Source organism: Condylura cristata, unplaced genomic scaffold (genome assembly GCF_000260355.1).
Source record: "Condylura cristata isolate star-nosed mole 26May11 unplaced genomic scaffold, ConCri1.0 scaffold00003, whole genome shotgun sequence".
Taxonomy (NCBI): domain Eukaryota; kingdom Metazoa; phylum Chordata; class Mammalia; order Eulipotyphla; family Talpidae; genus Condylura; species Condylura cristata.
Genome location: NW_004567104.1, coordinates 63123884 through 63146986, shown reverse-complemented (window position 1 = coordinate 63146986; position 23103 = coordinate 63123884). Strand labels below are relative to the sequence as shown.

Below are 23103 nucleotides of genomic sequence, written 5' to 3'. Positions count from 1 at the left end.
GGCGGCGGCGCCAGCCTTCCCCGGGGTTCGCGTTTCCACGTGCATTTGCCTGCCGCCCACCTCGTGGGCAAAGCTGGCAGCGCAGAGTTAGCGCCCCGCGCCTGACGTTCCCGCACGAAGTTAGCTGAGCAGTGTCCCGAGCGGGGCGTCCTCCCTGCCTGGATCAGCCTCAGTAGGTTCCCTGACCTGGTATCTGGAACGGCTTCCCTGAGCTCAGCTTGCCTAGTGGGGAGTTGGGGGAACCTCACTCGCTAGCCCCGAACTGCCTTTCTTCAGATCCGCTCTTTAAATGAGATCTGGGACCGGAGAAAAGGCATTCAGACTGAATGCCATCGACGGCGAGGCTTTAGTTGTTTTGTTTTTTGCGGTAAGTCTTGCACAGTGAAGGTGGGGGCTTTAAGATAGAACTGTTGACTTATATAAACCCAACAGCATCGCCCTGGTTTCCTAGAAGTTCTGACATTTCCATAACGGCAAGTTCTTGAATTGCGTAACTTTCCTTTTCGATTTCTTAACAGGGGCACTATGAACGATGAGGAGCAGTTTGTAAGCATTGATTTGAACGATGACAACATCTGCAGTGTTTGTAAACTGGGAACAGACAAGGAAACCCTCTCCTTCTGCCACGTTTGTTTTGAACTAAATATTGACGGTAAGTTTCCGATACATACATCCATTTTATGGCATGAGCTTTTTACACCACAACTTTATGCTGAGTTCGTTGTAAGGTAAAGCCAGGATTTCTTGAATGATTGAAAATTATGCCTGGAGTGAAATGTGGTGTTGTACTAAAGATAAGGGTTTTCTGAAAACAAAGCTGGCCAGCATCATTGTGATTAAAGAAAAATCTCACTTAATTTTCAACTTCCATCGCACTGATGCCTTTTTTGCTAAGATAATAAATATTGACTGGCAAACATGTTTTCTGACTTGAACGCTTATTCAGCTGTCAGATTTTAACAGGTGTCAGGGGTGAGTAGGCGACATAATATGTTGTTGGATTTTCTAATAACTAACTAAATTGAGAGCTAACTAAATTGATGGGGAAAATAACACTTTTACGCCTTGGCCAACTTGCTAGGTCTTGAGGAGAGCCAGGACTCTGTTTTATCTCGAAAGCATTTTTAGATTTTACATGACCTCATTTTCAGTGATCATGTATACCTTTATAAATTTCTTAAATTTAAAAGGTAAAGATTTTAAATATTTTAATAATATCTTTAAGAGTAAGTGGAAACGTTCTCCAAATATTAAAAGAAAGCTTTGTATTGAAAATAGTTGGGTTAATGTGTCCATGAACATCATTAGTTTGCCTCCAAGAATATGTGGAATATTTTTTTAATCTTTATATTATCGTGATTAAACTCTGGGTTTGAAATCATATTTACAGCTTATTATAGAGAATATTCCTGCCATTAGAAAGTTTGCCTGTCGTTTGAATTTTGATTGTAACAAGTCAGTGAAGATTGTCAGACCCTTTAGATTTTGAAATCTCCAAACAGTATCTTACTCTTTTCCCTGAATTATTTATGTGCAAATTTTCATTGCTTTTACTTTCTCCTATTTACTAAGTAGGAGATATGTTCTCATTGTAAGAACAACACAAACATTAGTATTACTTACTTTGAGATCCCTTGTCTTTTAGAAATTGCTGTTGGCACCGAATTAAGATCTTTAGATTTTCTATAATGAAAGTCAAAATTATAACCTTAAGTAGACAAGTAAAAACCTGTAGTTAATTACCTGACGTTCATCTTCCATTTAAGATCATATCGGTTTTGACAGTTTGCCAGTATACTGTCTAAAAGAATTGTAGTTGCTGATTATGATAATTGATGGGAGATCATTGATTTCCTATGGGTTATACATATTACATATAATGCCAGCTTTAATGAATGTAGTAATTAGAATTTCAATTTAAAAATATGATTCTTACATAGCATTTAAATTACCAATTCCTTATTCATGCAGAATGAAAGATAAGGATTTTTACTTTTTGGAAATAAGTTGCTCCTATATAATCTTTTACACTGTAGATTTTAATTTAAGATGGGCAAGTTATCAAGTCCAAACCTGTGTTTTACATTGAGGGAAACAGGACCAGGGAGCTGGACTGCCTGTGGTCATTGTAAAGGTGGTGAGCTATTGTTACGTGCCAGAAGCTGCACTACACAGATACCTTATACTGATGATCCTATTGAACTCAGCATACGACTGGGATGACAACTCTTACGGATATCAAAGGTGATAGACGGACCTTCAGATTTGAGATGTGACTTTGAAGTCACACAGCAATAAATAACAGTGCTGGGCTTTGATCCCAAGATCTGGTTTAGGTGCATGTGATCTTACATATAATTCCATTGATCTATTTTCAGTATTCATTTTAATTGCTTAGGGTTAATATTAAAAACCTGTCTTTCTGATTCCTAACTTGTTATCCTTACTATTCAGTCAGCTAACTTTTCCTAACTAAGTGATCACTAATGCTTTTCACGCTGTGATAAAAATTTTGTCACAAGAAACCTAAGTTTTCATAATTGCTTTCCTAGACCTTTCTTATATGCCTTTTTCTGGTTCTCAATTATTAGGTAGGAGATACACAAATGTTCCTTAAGTACTATCTTTATAAATATTTTATTTCTGGTAACAAATTGGCATATAGGCATGACATAAGTCCTTTGTTTTTGAAATAACAGTATTTAAGTTAGAAATATTTCATTTTAATATTCTACCTACATGCAGGATTTTTAGAAATTTCTTCTCAGTTTGATGTTCTCACTACTTGCAAATACATTTTCCTGCTTACTGCAGCAATGCATTAGTGCATTTGACCATTTTAATTTAATATTTTAAGATTCCTGTAGGAAAAAGGGCGGAGAAAACCCAAAAAGCTACATACACACTTACCATTTTTATCAGTTCATAATATTTTTAGAAAAAAAAAAAGATAACATTCACATCCCTAAAAAATAACAAACTCTATTCTGTGTCTGTCGGTAAATCTAAAATATTTTGAAGTTTTTTTTCCTCCCCTACCAAGTTTTCCATAAATGCCAGTCATTAAATGTTGGACTATAAGAGGGGCTTTTAAAAAAAAAGGTTATTTAACCATACTAGTTTCGTGTAATAATTTTGTAGTATGCTAATGCTGTTGCCTGGTATATTGGCTTACTCGTTTGTTAAATTTGCTTCAAAGTATTCTTTTTTCTAAGAAACTAGTAAGAAATTCTCTAGAGAAATAACAGACCAGGTTTAAGTCTACACACTCTAGAGAAATAACAGACCAGGTTTAAGTCTACACACCTGTAAACAAAATATTACACCTTTTGGATTGTTTCTTATGTCAAATCAAAATGGCCTCTTATTTAAAAGCAATGTACATGATTGTATTTATAAAATGAAAACAAAAGAAATGACTAAAGACAGTCCAGTCTTGTAGGAGAGGTTTTCTATGCTGAACATGACTCTAAATTGCCTTATTCTGTGACTTTACAGTAACTTAAATAAAAGGGAAGCTTCACTTTATATACTGCCATAGACAATACATTTCAGGGAGCTAAGAAATGCATTTTGAGGGCTCAAGTCTCTTAAAATGTTCACAAGGTTAATTTTTCTTGTTTTAGAATTCACCATTAGGATACTTTGGCTACTTTAGGATTAGGAGACATATGCATAAATGTTCTAGTACTTATCACCTATCTTTAAGACACTATAAACTTTTTATGTGTTTATGATCAAACACTCTTAATATGCATCATAGTTCATTATGCTACAATTGTTGGAGTTATTTTTAGTGACCAAATTACAACATTCTCTAAACTATGGAGACAGGCAGAAAGGTAGTCCATGGTGGGAAGGAGCCAATAATAAAATTCAACTAAATGTAACAAAGTTAGAAATGAGAAACTATATGTAATTAAATTTGGCATTGGCCCCTTTCTTTCTTCTTAATAGCAAAATGTATTGGTATTAACTAAAAGCATACTTTTAAATATAAAACCTAATGTGACTTGTGAACTTCAGCTTCATATCTTTGATATACTTGGAAACAAAGGTTCAAGGTTAATTTTTTGTTGTTGTTACTTTCTTTTAATGTCGCTATAAATAAATGGGAACTCTTTTAAAGTGAGTCTAATAGTGGAAGCTCATTATTTGGACAAGAGTGGAGAGGATTGTTAATCAGTAATAAGTTTAAATTCTATTTCAACAACAAAAAAAATAGTTGAAATTAGGCTGATAAGATCTCGTAAAATCTTGTGACTTAACTCACCATCGCATAGATGAGGAACCAGGTTCCAGATTCTTACCCTGCCCTAATAAAGACAATCTCTGTCTAGTTGTCCCAGACTTTCCATCCCTTTCAACTTCATTAAGCTTTCTTTTTTTTTTAAAGATTTATTTATTTATGCACAAAAGTGGGGTATAGGCCAGAGGAGTGGTGGGTGAGAATATTCACCAGAGAAAGAGTAGGGAGCAGAACAGGCATATTGACGAAGTACACCTCTGAAGGTAGCAGCGGGCAGGTCAGGAGAGGTATGCGCGCCATGTGGATCAGCAACCTGGCGGGGATTGAACTTGTGCTGCAGTGCCTTCTGAGACCTTCATAATGTGGTGCTTTAACCCATTGTGCCACCTGGGAGAGCCCTCGTTAAGCTTTCTAATTCTAAAATCTAGGATGCGTTTGAAATTTGGTTGTATAAAACTTTTTGGTTGAGAAGATATATCCAGTAGATTAGCTCTGACTGTACATAACAGGAAATCTAAGTAATAATGGTAAAATAAGATGAAATAGATATTTATATCATATAAAAGTTGAGTCTAGAGTGTGTCTGGTAGCTCCATGATCAGAAGGACTCAAGCTGTTTCTGTTTTTCCTTTCCCCTTTTTTCACACATAGTTTTCATCTTCAGAGTCACTTTATGAGTGAAGGTAAATTGCTGGGATGCCAGCAATTGCTTCTATAACCCAAAGAGAAAGAGAAGACAGAATAGATGACAAAAGGGAGGTGAGGGGGCATGTCAGCAGTCTTTCCTGCCTCTAAACAGTCCTTATGTCCTACCTAACAGTTTCCTATGCATTTTACTGCTATTTTACAAAGAAGGCGACAGTGAACATTGAGTAGGCAACTAGCATAATTGGCCATGGGGAGGCCTTTCTAGAGATTAAAGGCTAAACTACACTGAGAAGAAATTATCAAAGCAGCAATAAGACCAGTGAGGAATGCTCTGATGATTCTTCTAGCCTTCAAGTTTGGACCGGAAGGAATTTTAGCAAACATATTCTGAGAATGGTTGTACAGCCAGAACTCGTGAACTTGAATGCAATTTTCAGGTTTTTAACCCATCTCTCTAAGAAAAATGTGATGATTAATATTTATATACATAAAGTGGTCCCAGTTTTTTCCTTTTGTTAGAAACTTGTGTGATTAAGCAAGGTTGATACTATAAACTTAGAAAAACTCCTAACCTCTGGTCATGACAGACTAACATGGTCATTTCATCCTCCTCAGTGCCTTCTCAGGAAGATTGCTTTTTTGTACTCAGATATAGCTGGGAATTGATCTTGCCACTGACTAGTTGGGTTTTCTTAGCAAGATGCCCAAGTGCCACACTGATACCCAGTTGTTACTACTAAGAGCAATTTCATATTTTTACTTCTTAATCCTGAAATCACTGTGCCTAAAAGTAATTCAAAAGGTTGAATTGGGCCCTCCCTGGTGGCACAGCGGGTTAAAGCACAGCACTGAGAAGCTAAAGCCACTTCCGCATGAGTTCGATTCCCGCCTACCCCAGAGGAGCCCACATGGCGTGGCAGACCTCTCCTGACCCGCCCTCTGCTCCCCTCAGCAGTGTACTTCGTCGATCTGCCAGTTCTGCTCCCACTCTGTCTCTGGTGAAGCCTCTCGCCGCCCTGAGCCTCTGGCCTGTACCCCAGTTCTGTATGCACAAAAAAATAAATCTTTAAAAAAAAAAAGGCTGAATTGTAGTTGATGCCACTTATTCAAAGAATACTTGGCAATATAAGCATTGGGGTTCTGATTATGTTGGTTCATTATGCTCAGAATGAAGCTGCAGAGCAATTGAAGCACAGTGACTAGGAGCAGAGGTTCCAAACTAAGTCCAAAATTCCAGCTGTGGCACACACTCCAGAGCCAGACTGTGTACTCCATTCCCCTCTTACTGACAGGGGACCATGTGCAGGTTGCCATCTCAGTTATTAGTGTGGCTAGAGGTGCAGGCCCATCTAAAATAGGGCCTGACTCATATGTACTTGCTCTGATTAGTGATAAGCAAATGGCAAAAAATATGTTAGAAATGATTAGGAAGATTGGAAACCCTCATTTTAACAACTGATTTTTCAGTTTAGTTTAGCATTTCTTATAGCCAACACTTATAAAGCTTGCACATGAGTATTAAGAGGTAAGTAGGCATATTCCCCTTTTATCTAAGGTGGAACAAAAGCTCTAGATCAAGTCGAGTTTGCCCTAAAGTAGTATTGATAGTAAGCAAGTCAGCAAGTCAGAAGGGGTTCAGATCCCCATCTCTGATGTTAGAGCGTTTGCAATAACTGTGGAACTCTGATCTTTAGTTATTTTAACAAGTGCAGACTAGTCCCTCTGTGAAGATGACATTTACTGTGGGTGATTTTCTTACTATGTCTGATTAGTTCTGATCATCTCCTTTGTAGTCTCCTTTTTCCTTGCATTTTTCTCTTGTTGGCATGCTTTTTCCCAAGCCTGCCAGCCTTACTTAATTCTCTCTGAGCTGTTAGAACCTTTTATATGCTGATAATTACTCAATCTCATCAAGCCTCCTCCCTTCACGCTGTTACATATCTATATGTGCAACTAATTTTTAGGTATCTTCACTTGTACAACTCATAAAGCACTTAAAAGTACATGTCTAAAACTAAACTCATTTTACTCTTCCTATAGTTCTTTCTGAGTCAATAAGTAAACAGTCAGCTCAATCTCTGCAACTAAAAATATCAGGGTAGGAAATATCGAGAAGGAAAAGGCCCTTGCTTAATGAAATATATGTAAGATAGCCTTACAGAAGAGCCCGTTACCCTCATACTTACAACGCCACTTTATCAAAGCCCCCACTCCTGCCCTCTGCTGCTCTTGCCACCTGCCCCCACATCCCTACCCCAGGTGCTTTTCCTCATAGTTTTCTTCCCTCCTGCCGTAGGTTAGAATTTGCTCTCCTCAACCCTCAACTTTGTAATATGAAGACATGGATTAGTACCTTATACTTACTGGTATGTAGTCAGCAGTAGCACAGGACTGCCAAGAATGAAGGAATGAATGAATATTTAATGACTCAATCTAAAGGACTCTTTAGGGGTTGTCCTTTATATTTTTTCTCCCTTAAACTCTCTCTTTCCCCTGAAAGTTTTCTATATTTTTGTCCTTTTATAGAATTTCTTGAGATCTTTATAGACTCTAAAGTTTTATGTGTCTTAGGGATAGGGAACTTTTTAAACACATTCAAGTGAAAGCAATAATGTATCCAATAATACTTACAGTGATAATCTGGTTATCTTTATCAGTCAAGAGGATAAAAACAGACATAGTATTTCCCCCAAACACAGAGCAGGAAAGGGGTTATGTTTAGATTGGCGTGTCTAGATTTTTGTTTTACACATGGCATTACAAAACACCCCATTATAGTGACTTGAAGTACATTAACAAAGAACCTAAGGCATTGGATGACTGAGTGCTTTTTAATCAATGATAAAAGTAAACCAGTGTTAACCTTAATAAAAATATTTAAAAACCAATGATATAAATATGTTGCTTAGAACAGTGACTTACGGTTCAAAACAAAGCAAAATATACAACTCAGTATCTTACTGGTAAGATCATACTTATAAATAAGATGATTTGTTAATGTACATTAAATGACACTGTAGTTCAGACTAATAATTCATTCCATTGTGTTGGCAAAGGTAAAAATGTTTTATGAGGTATATGTAAACAAATCTAGATTAAAATCTTTAATACTGAGGTGAAAATTATCTCTGAATGGATGCATATTTCAAGACTTGTAATAATTTCCAATACTAGAGGGCTGATAAAGAGAAATCAGTTGCCCAAAATAAAAGGTAATTTTTCTATTATATGCAAAATAATATTGACCTGTAAAGAAAGAAAGGAATATATATATATATATATATAGTATCTGTACTCTGGAGGAAGTCAGATCACTCTCTAGTTGGGAGAAATTAGCTCAAGTGTCAAGAACTTGAGGGACTTAAACATTTAGGTCAATGACTTACCCAAATAATGTTCAGGTATTGTCTATCAGGTGTTGTTTGATTTTATTTGCATGATGACAACTCTGAAGTAGGTGGTTTATTACCCCAATTTGCTGAATAAGAAAAGCGAAGAGCCGGATAACTAATCCAAAATTGCACATCTCAGAAATTCAAACCTAGGGACTTCCAAATCCAAAAAACCCAATTGCCCAAATCATTTTTGCTTCCCAAAAAATGACATAGACTTGTAAGAATTTAGGAGATATTAGGTAATTTTTAGGGTAGAGTTGAACAATGAATTGCACAGATGTGAATATTCAAGCAAAGAACAAAATGTGGTTTCCAAGAGATACCTAATTACTGAAAATAATTTTTAGCCATGTCATTGTTAGCTTAATACACATTGAAGAGATATTAAAATGCATATTGCTGATGAGCAATATGACAATAATCTGAGAGACTGGATGGTAGAGAAAGGAAGACCTAGGAAGAGAAGGCACATACAAGAGTCTTGCTGGTTCCCGCCCAGAAGAGACAAAGAAGTTGAGCTGTAGACTGGCATTTGCAGAAGAGTCATACAGGAATCAGCTGGTCATGAAGCAGTGGTTCTAACATTGCTATTCCCCATCCTTCTAGCCATCTCCATAGTAGAGAGTAACATATTTACCTAGTCTTCCACTCAAGAGAATAGGGTCCCAAGTAAGTGGAAGCAGATAGTGTAAACAAAAGTGAAAATTTTACTAACAATTCTATTTCTATTACTAAGTGTCTCATTATCAGAACTTTAAATCTCACAACCGGTCTTCTCCATCATCTACTCTTCTTAACTCATTACCTTACCCTCTCCTCCAGTTATTTCACTTTATACTGACTCATCTTGCGTTATTATTATGAGTTATTTTCTCATAATCTAGCAAATTGACCAAAAAATGATGAGAGTGGCAGAAATGTCATGACTCATATTTAAAAGAAAAAAATTCAAAGGAAAAAACATTCCTCTTTTCCCTAACCATAGTTCTTGAAAGAACAGTTTTTATACAGTCTTTTTCTCTCCTTCCAATCCATACGCGAACACCCTACAATTTGCTAACCTCCTTTGCTTTTAGCAGTGACCACCTAATTGTCAGCATAACAGATAATTTTATGTTTTTGCCATTTTCAGTTTCTGACATTTAATGACTCCCTACAGTCTATCGTAAAGTTGCTCAGGCTTCTGATTTCTGCCCACTTTTCTTTCTTCTTCAGGTTCATTGCCTATTGCATGCTCCTGAAATATTAGTGTTTCATGGAAATCTGTCCTTGTCTTTCTTGTTTCTCATGCTTCACCTTTTTATCTCACTGCAAAGTAATAGAACTCCACAAGCACATCACCAGGCAAAGAACTAGACTTCTCCATTTAGAATTCTAATGGTATCATGAATTTAATTTTCTCATTTAAATTTATCTCCTTCCATGTACCCATGTATTTCATATTCCTTCCACTTTGGTTCACATAGAACTCCAGGCTGTGTGCTCTGGAAATTTTTATTGAGTAGGCCTCACGTTGATTCTGTGAATTACATTTTAACAAGAAATGCAGGTGGACAAATGGCCAGACTCAGAAACGTCTCTGTGTATTTATAGATCCAGGCTCTTCAAGACTTCCCACATAGAGTTGTGTATATACAGTGTAAATTTGGGCTGGAATCTTAAGTGAGGCTCTGCAAGCTGTGTGTTCTGGCGATGATGGTTTTCTGTGGGTCTGCTAATCCTAAGTGGCCAATTGGGCCATCCTGTTATTACCTGCAGTTCTGCATCCTATACATGGTCAGAACTGCCCTTCAGAAGCCCATCAGTCAGTCATGGGAGCCAAACCTTACAAAGGTGCCTTTCAAATCAATCAAAAGCAGAAAGCTTGATCATATGGGAAGGGTCTGCATCAAGGGGTATGACTGGGAACACCCAAGGGGCTGAGGAGAGAGGTATGACAAGGGACCCAGATGCTGACCAGTGGAACATCTTGTTGATAAGATTGAAATCCTGATTGGGGAACTAGCGCTGGACCTCAATTATAATCCCAAGTCATCAAACAGATAAGAAGCATCTGGAAGGCAGACCCGCACCCCCTCATACTGTAGATGACAGTTCTGCCCTTTCCCTTTTGCCTACTTCTCCTACAGTGGATACTGCACAATTATTTTATCAATGAAAAGGCCAGTATCTTGCTCTTCAGCAGCATGCAGCATTATGTAGCCTGCTTCACGACTCCTCTGTTTCTTTATCAGTGTGGTGTTGTACCATGCCACAGTTTTCCAGTTACAGTAATCTGTTAGCCTGGAGCTCCAAGCAGCTCTGTTAGATGACTGCTTCCATCCCACCCTTTCCACCCATCTGCCCCTGAGCCCTGTTGATACCCTGCAGCCTGTTCCCTACTTTTCATCTTCCTACTGCTACTCTCTTGTCCAGACCCGAATTTATTCCTTTTTACTACTATTCCCTCAGAATCACTTAAGCAGTTTTATAGATTTTCTCCCCCTTCCCTCATCATTATCTTACACTGCCATTCTCATCATCACCACTGGGATCTTTAAAGTAAAATATGATAATGTCATTCATCTTCTTAGAAAACTTCATTGACTCCTTGCCATTTCCTTTGGGTTAGGCGGTTAATACTCAAACATGACAGGTGACATGCATTTCATGACCAGGTAGCTGCTTACTTGGTCACTTCTCCTAACCCCTCCAGGGTCTCTCTTCTAGCCACTCATGCTTACATACTCTCTGTCCCGCCCTTCTTTCTCACTTCCTGCTTTTGCTAATCTAGTTGCTAAACACCTTTCACTTCTCCTCCCCATATGCAGCTGTCTGTAAACTCTTGCTATAACAAATAGAGGTGAGGATAAATAACATCACCACCTAGATTGAACTACTGTGAGGATTACAAAAGCTGATGTATATTGCAGCCCTTTAGTAAATATAGTATGTGCTGCAAATGTTGTATTAATTTAAGCTGTACAAGGATTTTATTTTCATTTCATCTATCAAGATAAAATGAAAAGCTTCTCCATTACTAAAATGATTTAATGTTTAAAATACACTGAGAGGGGGTGGGGTAGAAAAAAATTGTACACTGAAATTTGACTTTATCCTGAACTTAACTGGCTTCCTATGATTTGGTTTTAGTAGGATCTTCTCTGCTTCCATTCCCATCATGTAGTAGCTGCCCAGCAAATGCTTTCCCATTTTTTTTTTTTAATCAGTAATACAAATTGTGTTCCCTTCTCAATCTTTTGTCTCATGCCCTTTAAAGTTTTGGGCCTCTGCAAGGGTTGACAGTTAAAACTGTATGTTGACTACAATCTCACTTTGTGGGAAGAGCCTGCTTTCATCTGGAAGGTTAAGTGCTTTCTTTGCTCAAAGCATTGTTAGCCTAAAATGAAATCTCACAATCTTTTAAGAAATTCAGGGTATTACGGTATTTTAGGTATGTAAGTCTTTTTAACATTTCAGTATCTTAACCATTTTTGCTTCACTTCATTTATTGGAACAAACAGAATGCTTAAAGCCTAATTTGTTGTCAACTAAGGAACATTATGTTCTTTCCCAAGCCAAAATGTGGTTTTCATTACAGGCATTATTTAAAATATTTAACATTGTCTCTGCTTATAAATGATAAAATATTTTGCTTTGATGGAAATAGCTTTTCTTTTCTATTTGAAAAGCAATTTATGTCTATTATAGAAACAGGAAGCAAAAAAAAAAATAAGGCTCTATCCATCTTCCAGCAGTATCTTAATATTTTTGATATGTTCTAATACTTTTCTGCAGTTGTGTATTTAGAGACAGTAAATTATGTTTAAAAAATGAAGTCAGCAGTGTATATCATTTAACAACCGTCCTTTCCATTTACTATTTTAGGAACATGTTCATGTCAAATCCTGCCATGATGTTCTTTTTCCTTAAAAGTTGCATGTTCTTTAGTATCATAGCTTACTTAACCAGTAGCCCATTTGTGTGTGTCTAGCTTGCTTCCAGTTTACCAGTGCTAAAATATTCTCACATATACATCTCTTTTGTTTTACCATCCTCTTTAGGTGTCTGCTTAAGTTTCCAAATTCTCATAGCTTAAATTACAAGGGGTAGACCTTTGAGTCAAAGGCATGCTCCAGCTTACAGTCCTGTATCATTTCTCCTAAGGTCTTACATTATAACTAACTAATACTACGTAATTTTATCATTAAAAAACTTTCACTATGGAAATTTTTATCTTGCATCGGTTCTCACACATCCTCTTGTTTAAATAGAGTTCTTTTTACTCTAGAATTGCTATGAGGCAATTAACAGATAGTCACAGTATTTCTATTTTAGAATTTTACAGTATGAGTCATCAATTATTGTTTTAGCTTTAGTTTTTTTAACAAATGATTGTGAGTTGTAGTGATTGCTTCTTATCAGTCTTAATTTTACCATTTACTCTTTGTGTAGTTAATAGTAGTTGAATTATAAGTGGCCTTCAAATTCGCTAGCTTGTTGCTAACTTACTTAAAAAAAGCACTTACTTAAAAGTCAACTAGATGGGCCCTCCCTGGTGGCGCAGCAGGTTAAAGCATGGCACTAAGAAGCTAAAGCCACATCAGCATGAGTTCGATCCCCGCCCTGGAGGCGACCCACATGAAGCAGCAGACCTCTCCTGGCCTGCCTGCTGTTCCCCTCAGCAGTGTACTTCGCCAGTCGGCCTGTTCTGCTTCCCACTCCGTCTCTGATGAATCCTCTAACCACCCCTGCACCTCTGGCCAGTTCTGAATGCATAAATAAATCTTAAAAAAAAAAAGTCAATTACAGGAACAGTGATATATATGCATACAAAGAAGTTGAAATGCAAAGCTGATGTTTTAGTAGTAGTTATAAGACCAGAATTCAGTTTGTTTTTCTTACTTGTAAGAAACTAAATCAGTCAGAACCTTAACTGAACTTAATTCTAAGCAGTCAGGTGATGATGGACACAAAGTCCATACATAACAGCTTTTTAGTTTTACCTATGCTAGAAAAGGTGCTTTTTCCCCCTGCAAATTAGTATATTCAATGCCACATAAATAAGAGGATGTTTAAAACTGATAGTTAAGGCATGTTACAATTAATTTAAGTAGCTTTGTTGGTATTTGTTCATACCTACATGCAAAAATATTGGAGTAAATGTCATCACCTTCAACTAAGTTACTTAAAGGAAAAGTGGAGCAAGTGGCACATTACTTGAGTTGGATTATTTACTTAAAACTTTTTATAATATAACTTTGTTGTCTGTGCACTTAAAAATTAAAACCTAAATTTGATATATTTGAATATACTAGAAAAAATAGGTTTTTATATTCTATGTTGTTGTGACTGTCGTACCCTACACTAGGAACATCAGTAGTAAGAAGTGGATAGCTTCCATCTGTGTTCTCTTCCCAGGTATCCTTTTGCTTAGCCAGTTACCTGTAGACAAGCTGTCTTGTCTGATTTGGCAGCCTAGCCACAATGCGGTTTTTTACATCTAAGTTAGTTAAATTGAATGAAGTTAAAATTTTAGTTGGTCACAGTATTTCACATGCTCCATAACTACATGTAACTGATGGGCACTGTATTGGAGAGCACAGATAGAGGACATGTCTGTCCTCACAGAAGGTTCTGGTGGACGCTGGTTAGAGAACAGGTAGCTAAATTAAGAGTAGGACTGAAATTTTTTTTGTGCCCTGTTAGTAATAAACAGTTGTTATGTCGGTGTGCCCGCAATTTTTCAACTGTTACCATGACAAAGTTATATGAGTGAGGTTTTCTTTTTGAGAAGTTATTTGCAATTTATGTATCTTATATCAATGCAAGATCTGTTTTATCTGGGCTTCTCCAGTTATTTAAGATTGAAATTGATCATTTAACATCTCTCTGAACTCTGAAATTTGCCATTATGATTCAAATTTGCCATTATGATTCATTTATTTTATTAAGTTGATTTGATTAACTACTTAATCCTAACACACACAAAACCTCTAAAATGAAATAAACAGCTCTAAGCTGAAATCTGCTGTGTAAAGACCAACTGTTTATATATCGTCTGTTAGGGCAGTGATTCTCAAAATGTGGAAATGCAAGTTGCTGGATCCATCTGTATATTGGCTTATTGTGGTTGCCAGTAATTCCATCTGCTACCAATGCAGAGATAACTACCTATTACTTTAAAACAGTATCTTGGGCACTTGAGTGTGACAGACTCTTACGTGCCTCCAGAGTCACTAAAGGTGTAAGGGAAGAGGAATGGTCTACTTTTTATCACATACTAACGTGCATGGGACCATGACAGAAATTCCTCTGTCCATTGAGGGTTTATGAAGGAAGCAATTGTTCCGGCTAGCCATCCTTACCTTCTCACCTCTAGTTAATCTTTCACCTTTGGTCACTGATGGGGAAGACAATCTGAGCATCCTGCCACTGAGTGGCGATGGATAACAATAGTATATACTCCTTACAACTCTTAATCATGGTTTGCCTGTTGCTGCTTGCTCATCAAATGCAGAGTGGTCAGGCCTAGCCGAGTTTGAAAGTATCACTGGGACAAGCAGTATTTACTCTGAAGCAGTTACAGGAATGGTACTGGTGCCTCTGGCCTGGCCCACCACCCGCCAGATCACGGATCCTGGCTTGCCAATGAAGGGAATTGTGAGGGCCGTTTTGAATTGAGAACTGGCCTTATTTATCTAGGGTAGTTGCTTCTCATTACTAGGCAGTTGCTGTCAGATCTTCTGGTTTTCTTTCTTTTTTTTTTTTTTTAAGAGAAAGCAAAAAAAACCTGAACATTTTAAGTGGATTCAGTGTTTTTCTTTGAAAACACTTGTAGATCAAATTTGTTTGCAGTCTAGGTTTAGAATTTAGACTCTGGCTCTGCCACCTCTACTTAGAGAGTTTTCCTCTGTTTTATCAGAAATGGGACTCTGAGTGTCAGAAACAAAGAAGTAACATCATAATCCTTTTTTAAGATGTTACTTATTAAGATGTTTTTATTCTTTCAACAAAGTTAAGCTGCCCACCATTTTTATAATTAACACTTGCTTCAAATAGCACATGATTATTTCTTAGTGTGGACAGTGCATAAACACTGAGGTGCTTGTTCTCTCTTGCAACCAAGATAAGAGAATCATTTAAAAAAAAACACCTTAATTCTTGGAAAATTCTTTAAACTGGGCAAAATGAGAGCCTCCATAAAAAAAGATTTCAGAGCAGAACTTCATGAATTGTTGCATAAATGTTGGTCATATTTGAAGGCAATATGTTTAAAAATCTCTTTGCAGTATGTTAACAACCTAGAACTTAAATCATAACAAAATTTCCTCGCCTTATTTAAATATTAAGAAAGAACATACAAATCTACCATTTGGAAAACCAATACTGCCAGTTCTCGGATTTTGTTTGAAGTTAGAAGTAAAAGTTTCAGTGCTTACTCTTAGATCTTTCCATATCTGCTGTTTAGATAACGTGTATGGGAGCGTGACATCCAAATGCAAGTTATGTTAAATGTTTATTGCTTTATCTGTGGAGCAATAAATTATATAAAGCAATTCATTCCTGCAATTTGGAAAGGAAATAGTCCCCAAATTTACGATCATGTCAGATTGACAAGTAAACATACATAAGGCAATCAAATGATACTCAAGAAAGTGTGAAGTATAAAGCCATGTAGCATGAACAGTCAGCTGAGAGATGCTGTGATATTGATAGGATCCACTGGTAAACCATCAAGGAAAGATTGCTTAGCTTACCTCATTATCACAGAATCATAAGTAAGGTCTTGAAGGAGCTAGGAGTGAACACCAAAAATAATGGGACATGGTAGAAATTAAATAACTATTCTTAGTGCCACTGAGGTATCATTAGAGAACAAAATATGTTGCTCTAATAGATAGATTGAATATTACCCTTATTTAAAAGGTAAGTAAATGAAGATCTACATTTGAGTGACTTTTGCTCCTCAACTGTTTAACAAATTCTTTAAGAATAAAGAGATTTAAAGAATAAAAGTGGGATAGCATGCCAGATGGGTTAGTGGGAGTGCTTTCAAAGTATATGAGAATGGCATAATAAAATCAAAGGTAAAAGTGGGAAAAGATAAAGAAAAAAGCTATTGAATTTGAATTTTTAAAATACTACTTACTATACAGAAATATAGTGCATATGTAAGTTTTGAAACAGGCTGTAATCATGGAGAACCTAGTACTTTTAAAATATCAGCAATTATTGTTGCCAGTTAGTGTTTTGATTCTTTAATTATAATGACCTTGTGTTAAAAAAAGTAGTTACATGACTATCTGTGAGATATGTTTTAAAGATGTTTCCATGATAGTCAATGTACCAATTCATTGGTCTTTAAATTTTTTATTGGTAAAGTAGTGCAAGTTTTGCTGAACTGATTAGAAATTCCTTACAACTCAGCTCCTCAAAAATATCAACTTACTTAATTGCATTTAAATTTGTTTCCTTTCAAAAACTGCTGAGGAAACAAACTAGTGCTCAGAACTGTTTACACTTTTAAATGCAATTAAAATTGAAAAGTCAGTTGGGAAACTCACTGAGATCACTAATAATAGCAATGGTTGTTTTTCTTACATTAATTCAAACTGATGATGTGGAAAAGCAAAATCACTTCAGAAGTTTATAAAATGACATCTATTGCTGATACAAATTAAGTTGGCTACTCACATTGTTTTCTAGATTAAAAAGTAATTTGTTCAAGTATATGACATAGTCATGTGTTTATTTCTTGAATTTTTTATTTCCTCTGCCCCCAAATGGGATGTTTTAACGTATGCTTATAAACCAAGTATTTTCAGGGCCATCTGTAGCCACTGCAGCATGAATTCTGTCCCCGGCCAGGGAGACCCACGTGGCGCAGCAGACCTCTTGCCCGCTGCTCCCCTCAGCAATGTACTGAAGTCCGTCCTCCTGTTCTGCCTTCACTGTGCCTCTGGTGAATCCTCTCACCCCCCATATCTCTGGCCTGTACCACAGTTTTGTATGCATAAATAAATAAATCTTAAAAGAAAAAACAAGTATTTTCAAATTGAACTTTAAAACTCAGTTTGTTTTAAGCATTTAGTGGGCTGAAGAAAGTAGAAGTGTAGGTCTGGAAAAATGAGCTGCAGTTTACATAAAACCACCGTGTATATTGTGTATGTAAATATCTTTTATAATATATAACTGAGTAGAAGTTCATCATTTTGCTTGGCAGATTGAACGGTCCTACAGGATGTCTTTATGTCACTGCTGCATGTCAGTTCCTCAGACTAGTAGCCCCATTAAACTCAATATAGGAGTAAACTCACAGGAAGATGCCTTTAATTATCCTCTAAGCATAGGTAAAAAAAAAAGTATGTGCTGCTGCTTTCCTTGGTAAGATGGGCAAAATGTCATTGTAGTAGATCCTGGATAACTGGTAATAACTTTGGTTTTGGTGTTTTTAATATAATTTTAATGTTTCTTTATTCACTTAACTACTCTTTCTTGAGTATCCACTAATTGCTGGGCACTATCACATTAACAATACATGTAAAACATGTGGTCCTTTTTCTCAGAGAACTTGACTTCTAAAAGGAGATAAAGGCCAGTACAGTAGCAATTTGAAAATCTGGTTGGTAAGCTAACTCAGCTATATTGGTTGGAGAAGACTTTTTAAGTCTTCTAAATTTTAGGAAAAAAAATAAAAAATAAAATTTAGGAGATGACTGATGACCCAGATAGTATATAATGGGAGTGGTTATTATAGTGAAGCAGAAAGATTTGAGATCGTATAAGTGCTAAATTTTATGGGTGGAAATAGCTTTAAAGATGGACAGTAAGACCTCTGAGGTGGAGATGAAGAGGGAGGTTTTCTCACTAAAGACAGCCAGATTTCTTCTTTGAAGTGGGATTACCAGACTCAGAAAATTCTACAGTTGGGATTTGAGTAGTTAGCTGAGAGGAAGAGTTGTTTAAGGAAGGGTGAGTTTGAGAAGCCTACAGGAAGGTGGAAATGTACAAGGTATTCAGAACTCTTCTTGCTCACGACACTTTTTTTTTTTCCATGTCTTAATTCATAGGGGAGTTTTTCTTCTGAATGTCTACAACACTTGAAATATATTTTCAATTTATGTATTGCCTTAGTCTATTGAATATTGTGCTGATTCATCTCAACAGATTACTTACAGGAGTATAATTGTGTACTTACCTGTATTGCTAGCATTGGTTTGGATATTTAAGCAAATGGTAAGAGAAATTACTAAAGGAATGAAAAACTTACTTGAATTACTAAGAAACAACACTGGATAAAGAAATCTTTTAAGAGTACACGTTATTCTTAAAATAGACATCTAATTATATTGACTTGTTGAACTGTGGGGATACATCAGGAAAATCTTGTTTTATATAATTTTTTAAATCTTTATACAATTTTTGGTCTCTAAATAATACCCACCAAAAAATCAATTATTTTGTGTAGCCTAGTTTAAAGTCCTTTTTATATGCTAAAGAATTCTTTCCTATAGACTGAAGTAGAAACTTATAATTTACTATGTTTAGACTCATCTAAATTATTGGCGCAGCCCTGTAGCAGTGGGCTGCAAATAAGACTGTTCACTGTTTGGGGCACTGGCTTGCGAGCTGTTGGCAAGGAGACCTAGAGAAGCTGCTTAATAAACTTTCCAAAGTTAGTAGTAAGCACGTTCCAAATTCTCACTACCTGCTGTTTACACAGGGCAGTATTAGAATCAAATGCAGAATGAAGCTTTTTTTTTTTTCTGCAGCTTGAACTAACTACTGTTTTTGTCTTATTCATGATCTAAAGCATATACAATAGCAAAACTTTTAATACTTTTATTCTAATCGACAAAGTTTCTGAACTTTCCATATTAATTTATGGAAACCAAGAGCTTTGAGGGTTTTTTTTCCCTTAAAGTGTTCTAATTTTGCTAGAAATCTGACCTCAGGCAATAACCGATACATACACAAAGAATTGCAATGTAGGTGGCAAAGTACTCTGTGGCAAAAATGTCTGTGAGGTTCTGTTTAAGTTCAGTTTTGTGCTAGTGAAAGAAACAAGGCTGAGACATTTGAGTTGACCTTATGAGAAGTTGCTCACCTGTGCTCATGATGTTAGTATTCAGGAGATGTGCTCACACGGCTAACCTGGGAAGGGCTAATAGAAAGCCCATTTACTCAGCACTGGCTTTGGCATTCACAGCAGTCCTGTCTTGGCTGATGTTACATCTTTTTAGAACAAATTAATATTCACAGGCAATTTTATACCTGAGTTATTATCACTAATGTGCAAATACTTCATTATCTTACTATTAGTCAGAGTTTGGAGTTCAGTTACTAAGATGGTTCTGACTTCAATTTTTAAAACAAAGCATGAATGCAAAATGAGTTTTATTTTTCCTGATGAGTTGGCAAAAACTTCTAATTTTTTTTAATTCTAGCACCTGAATGGCTCTCTACTTTTGTTTTCAGAGCTAAGCATTTTTAAGCTGGTTTAGTTTTAGCAGGCATTAATTTTTAACTCCATGTGTCTGATTCATCTTCAACATAAAAACACTGTTGGTTAACTTTAATAATGTGACTTGAATGTATGGAAATTATTGTTTTATACTTTGAAAATAGAAGTGTGAAAAACATCTTAAATATTTTCATGTAGATATGTGTTTCTTAAAAGTAAATCTAAATAGGGCCCTCCCTGGTGGTGCAACAGGTTATTAAAGCAGAGCACTATGATGCTAGACACAGCCATTGCACGAGTTCAGTCCCTGGCCAGGGAGGTGACCCACAAGGCGCAGCAGAGTCACCTGACCCGCCCGCTGCTCCCCTCAACAGTGTACTTCGTCGATCTGTCTGTTCTGCTCCCCACTCTGTCTCTGGTGAATCCTTTCACTGTTCCTGTACCTCTGGCCTGTACCCCAGTTCTGTATGCATAAATAAATCTTTCTTTAAAAAAACTGAATCTAAATCAACTGTGTGGGGCTTTCGTAAGTGTATTTTTCTGGTTCCCCAGTAAAAATATAACTAATAATTTAAGGATAACATTTACTATGTTTTTTGTTGAGAAAAATTGTGGAACTTGTCTCTTATTGAGCTTTATGACAGAAATTTTTAAACAAGTGTTTGCAAGCACATTATTAAAGAAACCATTTAAAATATAAAGGTCAAAATTCTGTATATAAAAAAGGTTTTTTAAAGACATTTATATCATATGTAATATGGCTGGAGTATGTGGTTCAAATTGAATTTATTAACCCTTGGGAAGACTTTGCTATTTGTAAGAAATTCATGCTACTGAAAATATTAAATTGAAGTAACATTATTAGCCCATATATTACTAATATCACTATTTAAGATTTTGTCCTCATATTAACACTGCATATTTTACTAAAATTGGTATATTCTTAAAACAACTTTTAAAAGACTTAACAATTTCTCATCTTCTGTTTATTTTTCTTTTCTTTAATAGGAGTACCAAAATCTAATCTCTTGCACACCAGCTCATTGAGAGGCCATAAAGACTGCTTTGAAAAATTCCATTTGATTGCAAATCAGGATTGTTCGCGATCTAAGCTTTCAAAAAGTACCTATGAAGAAGTTAAAACCATTTTCACTAAAAAGATAAACTGGATTGTACAGTATGCACAAAATAAAGATCTGGATTCAGATAATGAGTGTTCTAAAAATCCCCAGCATCACCTATTTAATTTCAAGCATAAGTCAGATAAAAAGTTACTCCCACGGTTTGACTCCCAGGTACCAAAGTATTCTGCAAAATGGATAGCAGGAAGTCCAGGCAGCCTCTCAAGCTGCACACAAAGAATTCTGGAACAGAGGGAGAACACAGACTTTGGGCTTTCTGTGTTACAAGATTCAGGTGCCAATTTATGCCATAAAAGTGTACTGTGGCCTCACAGCCAGGCACAGAAAAAAGAAGAGACAATCTCTCATCCAGAGACTAGTGTCCAGATCCAGCACCCACATTACAGCAGAGAAGAATGTAAGTAAACGGAACGATGAACATTAGAGTTTTGTTATTTAGATTTTTTTTTTTGGTATTTTTATATGTGTGTGATATGTTAAAAATTTTGATGTAGGGTGTTAAGGATTTAATGCTTATTTAAATAACGGGTTCAACTTAGCAAGAATGAGATGCCTTAGAACTCTAACTCTGTCCATTCTCTGGAATACTCCTTAGTGTGTCCTAAGCTTTGGAATTCTGTATTCCCCTAATTTGTTTAGCCATTTCAAATTAGTAAATTGAATTAGTTGAAAGCAGTTTCATACTATTTAGAAGTTCAGCTTCAACTATTGTCTAATACGCAGTTATATTACTAATCCCTATAAGACTGACTGACTAGGGGTGGTATTTCTCAAGCAAAAATCGGGCATTTTACTAAAGGCATAAGGTAGTGTGTGCATTTACTTTAATGTTGGAAAGGTGACTCATTCAATCTGCATCTATTTCTATAAAAATTCACAGAATCTGAGATAATTTTAATTAACTAAAAATTGATTTTGGAGCTAGATGAGACCTTGAGTATGCTTTCATAAAACTTTTGATCCTACATATGAATTATCAAAAACTATATTGCTAAATAAATTGATCGTTCAAATGTTTCCATGATATTTTCACTTTAAGCTGCAGGTTGTGAACTATGTAGTACTTGAACACTATCAGCTTAATGGATAGTGACTAGCACTTTTCAAAAACTGAAACAGAAAAGGAAGCGTTAGCAGACCCAATAGTCAGCATTTTGGGGTGAAACTTCTGAATCAGGTGGGGGTATTTGGGAGTAAAGGAAAATGTTCTTTTCTAGGGGTTGTGGTCAAGATTTGAAAGCTCCACATCTCAGGAGTTGATGAATGAATCCTAGGGTAATGCAGCAGATCGTGTTGGCAGATAATTCTATTTCTTTTAAACAGGATATTTTATTGTGATATATGCAACTTATTTTCCCAATTTGTATAAATGGATGTATTTTCATGTTTCAGTGAACTCCATGACTCTTGGTGAGGTAAAGCAGCTGACTGCAAAGCTTGGACAGCAAATACAGGGTAAAGAATAAGTCTCAATGCTTTTTAGATACATATAAAAAATTTGAAACAAAAAATTCCTATGGCAGGGCATCATTAGTTTCATCTGAATATACATTTAAAAGTAGGGTTATAGCCTGTTAATTTTCAGAGCAAAAAGAATAAGGAAACAACTGCTTTATGAACTGCAAGAGAAATAGGTTTTTCTTGTGAGAATGGAGATTATGACTAAATCTCTACCTCTTAACTAACATTTTATTTAATGGTTATTCTAGACAGGTGGAATTAACCCTGTATTTATTTCTTTCCATTAGGAACAATTTCAAACACCGAAGTAGCAAAAAAGTATAGTGAAACTCTTGACATAACCACCAGCATAACTGACTTTTCTTCACTCCACTTGTATTTTTAGCCACTCCCTTCACACCCTCATCCCCATTCTTATCATGAGTTATTTTGAAACAAATTCAAAACAACATGTTATTCAATGTGAATATTTCAGGGTTTTCTGTAAAAGATAAAAGATTTTTTTTAAAAACAATGTAAGTCCCACAGGATGACCTTTCTGTGTATAAAACTTGAAATTGCTTTTTAAATCTTCACAGAGGTTTTTGAGGAGTTAACACACCAAGTGCAAGAAAAAGATTCTTTGGCCTCAGAGCTCCATGTCCGCCATGTCGCCATCGAACAGCTTCTCAAGAACTATTCCAAGTTACCGTGTCTGCAAGTGGGGAGGGTGTCTGCCCACAAACAGTTGAACTAATTAAACACACTGCCGTGTCATGCATC

General features: G+C 36.1%; 1 protein-coding gene across 1 annotated transcript; it reads left to right on the top strand.

Moving 5' to 3' along the window:
* Positions 1-520: 520 nt before the first annotated feature.
* On the top strand, positions 521-23103 carry LOC101620672 (chromosome unknown open reading frame, human C21orf91). Its single transcript, XM_004675491.2, has 4 exons — positions 521-652; positions 20747-21277; positions 22273-22335; positions 22920-23103. Exons 1-4 carry the CDS (start codon positions 526-528, stop codon positions 23075-23077), a joined length of 879 nt encoding a protein of 292 aa, XP_004675548.1. The 5' UTR covers positions 521-525; the 3' UTR covers positions 23078-23103.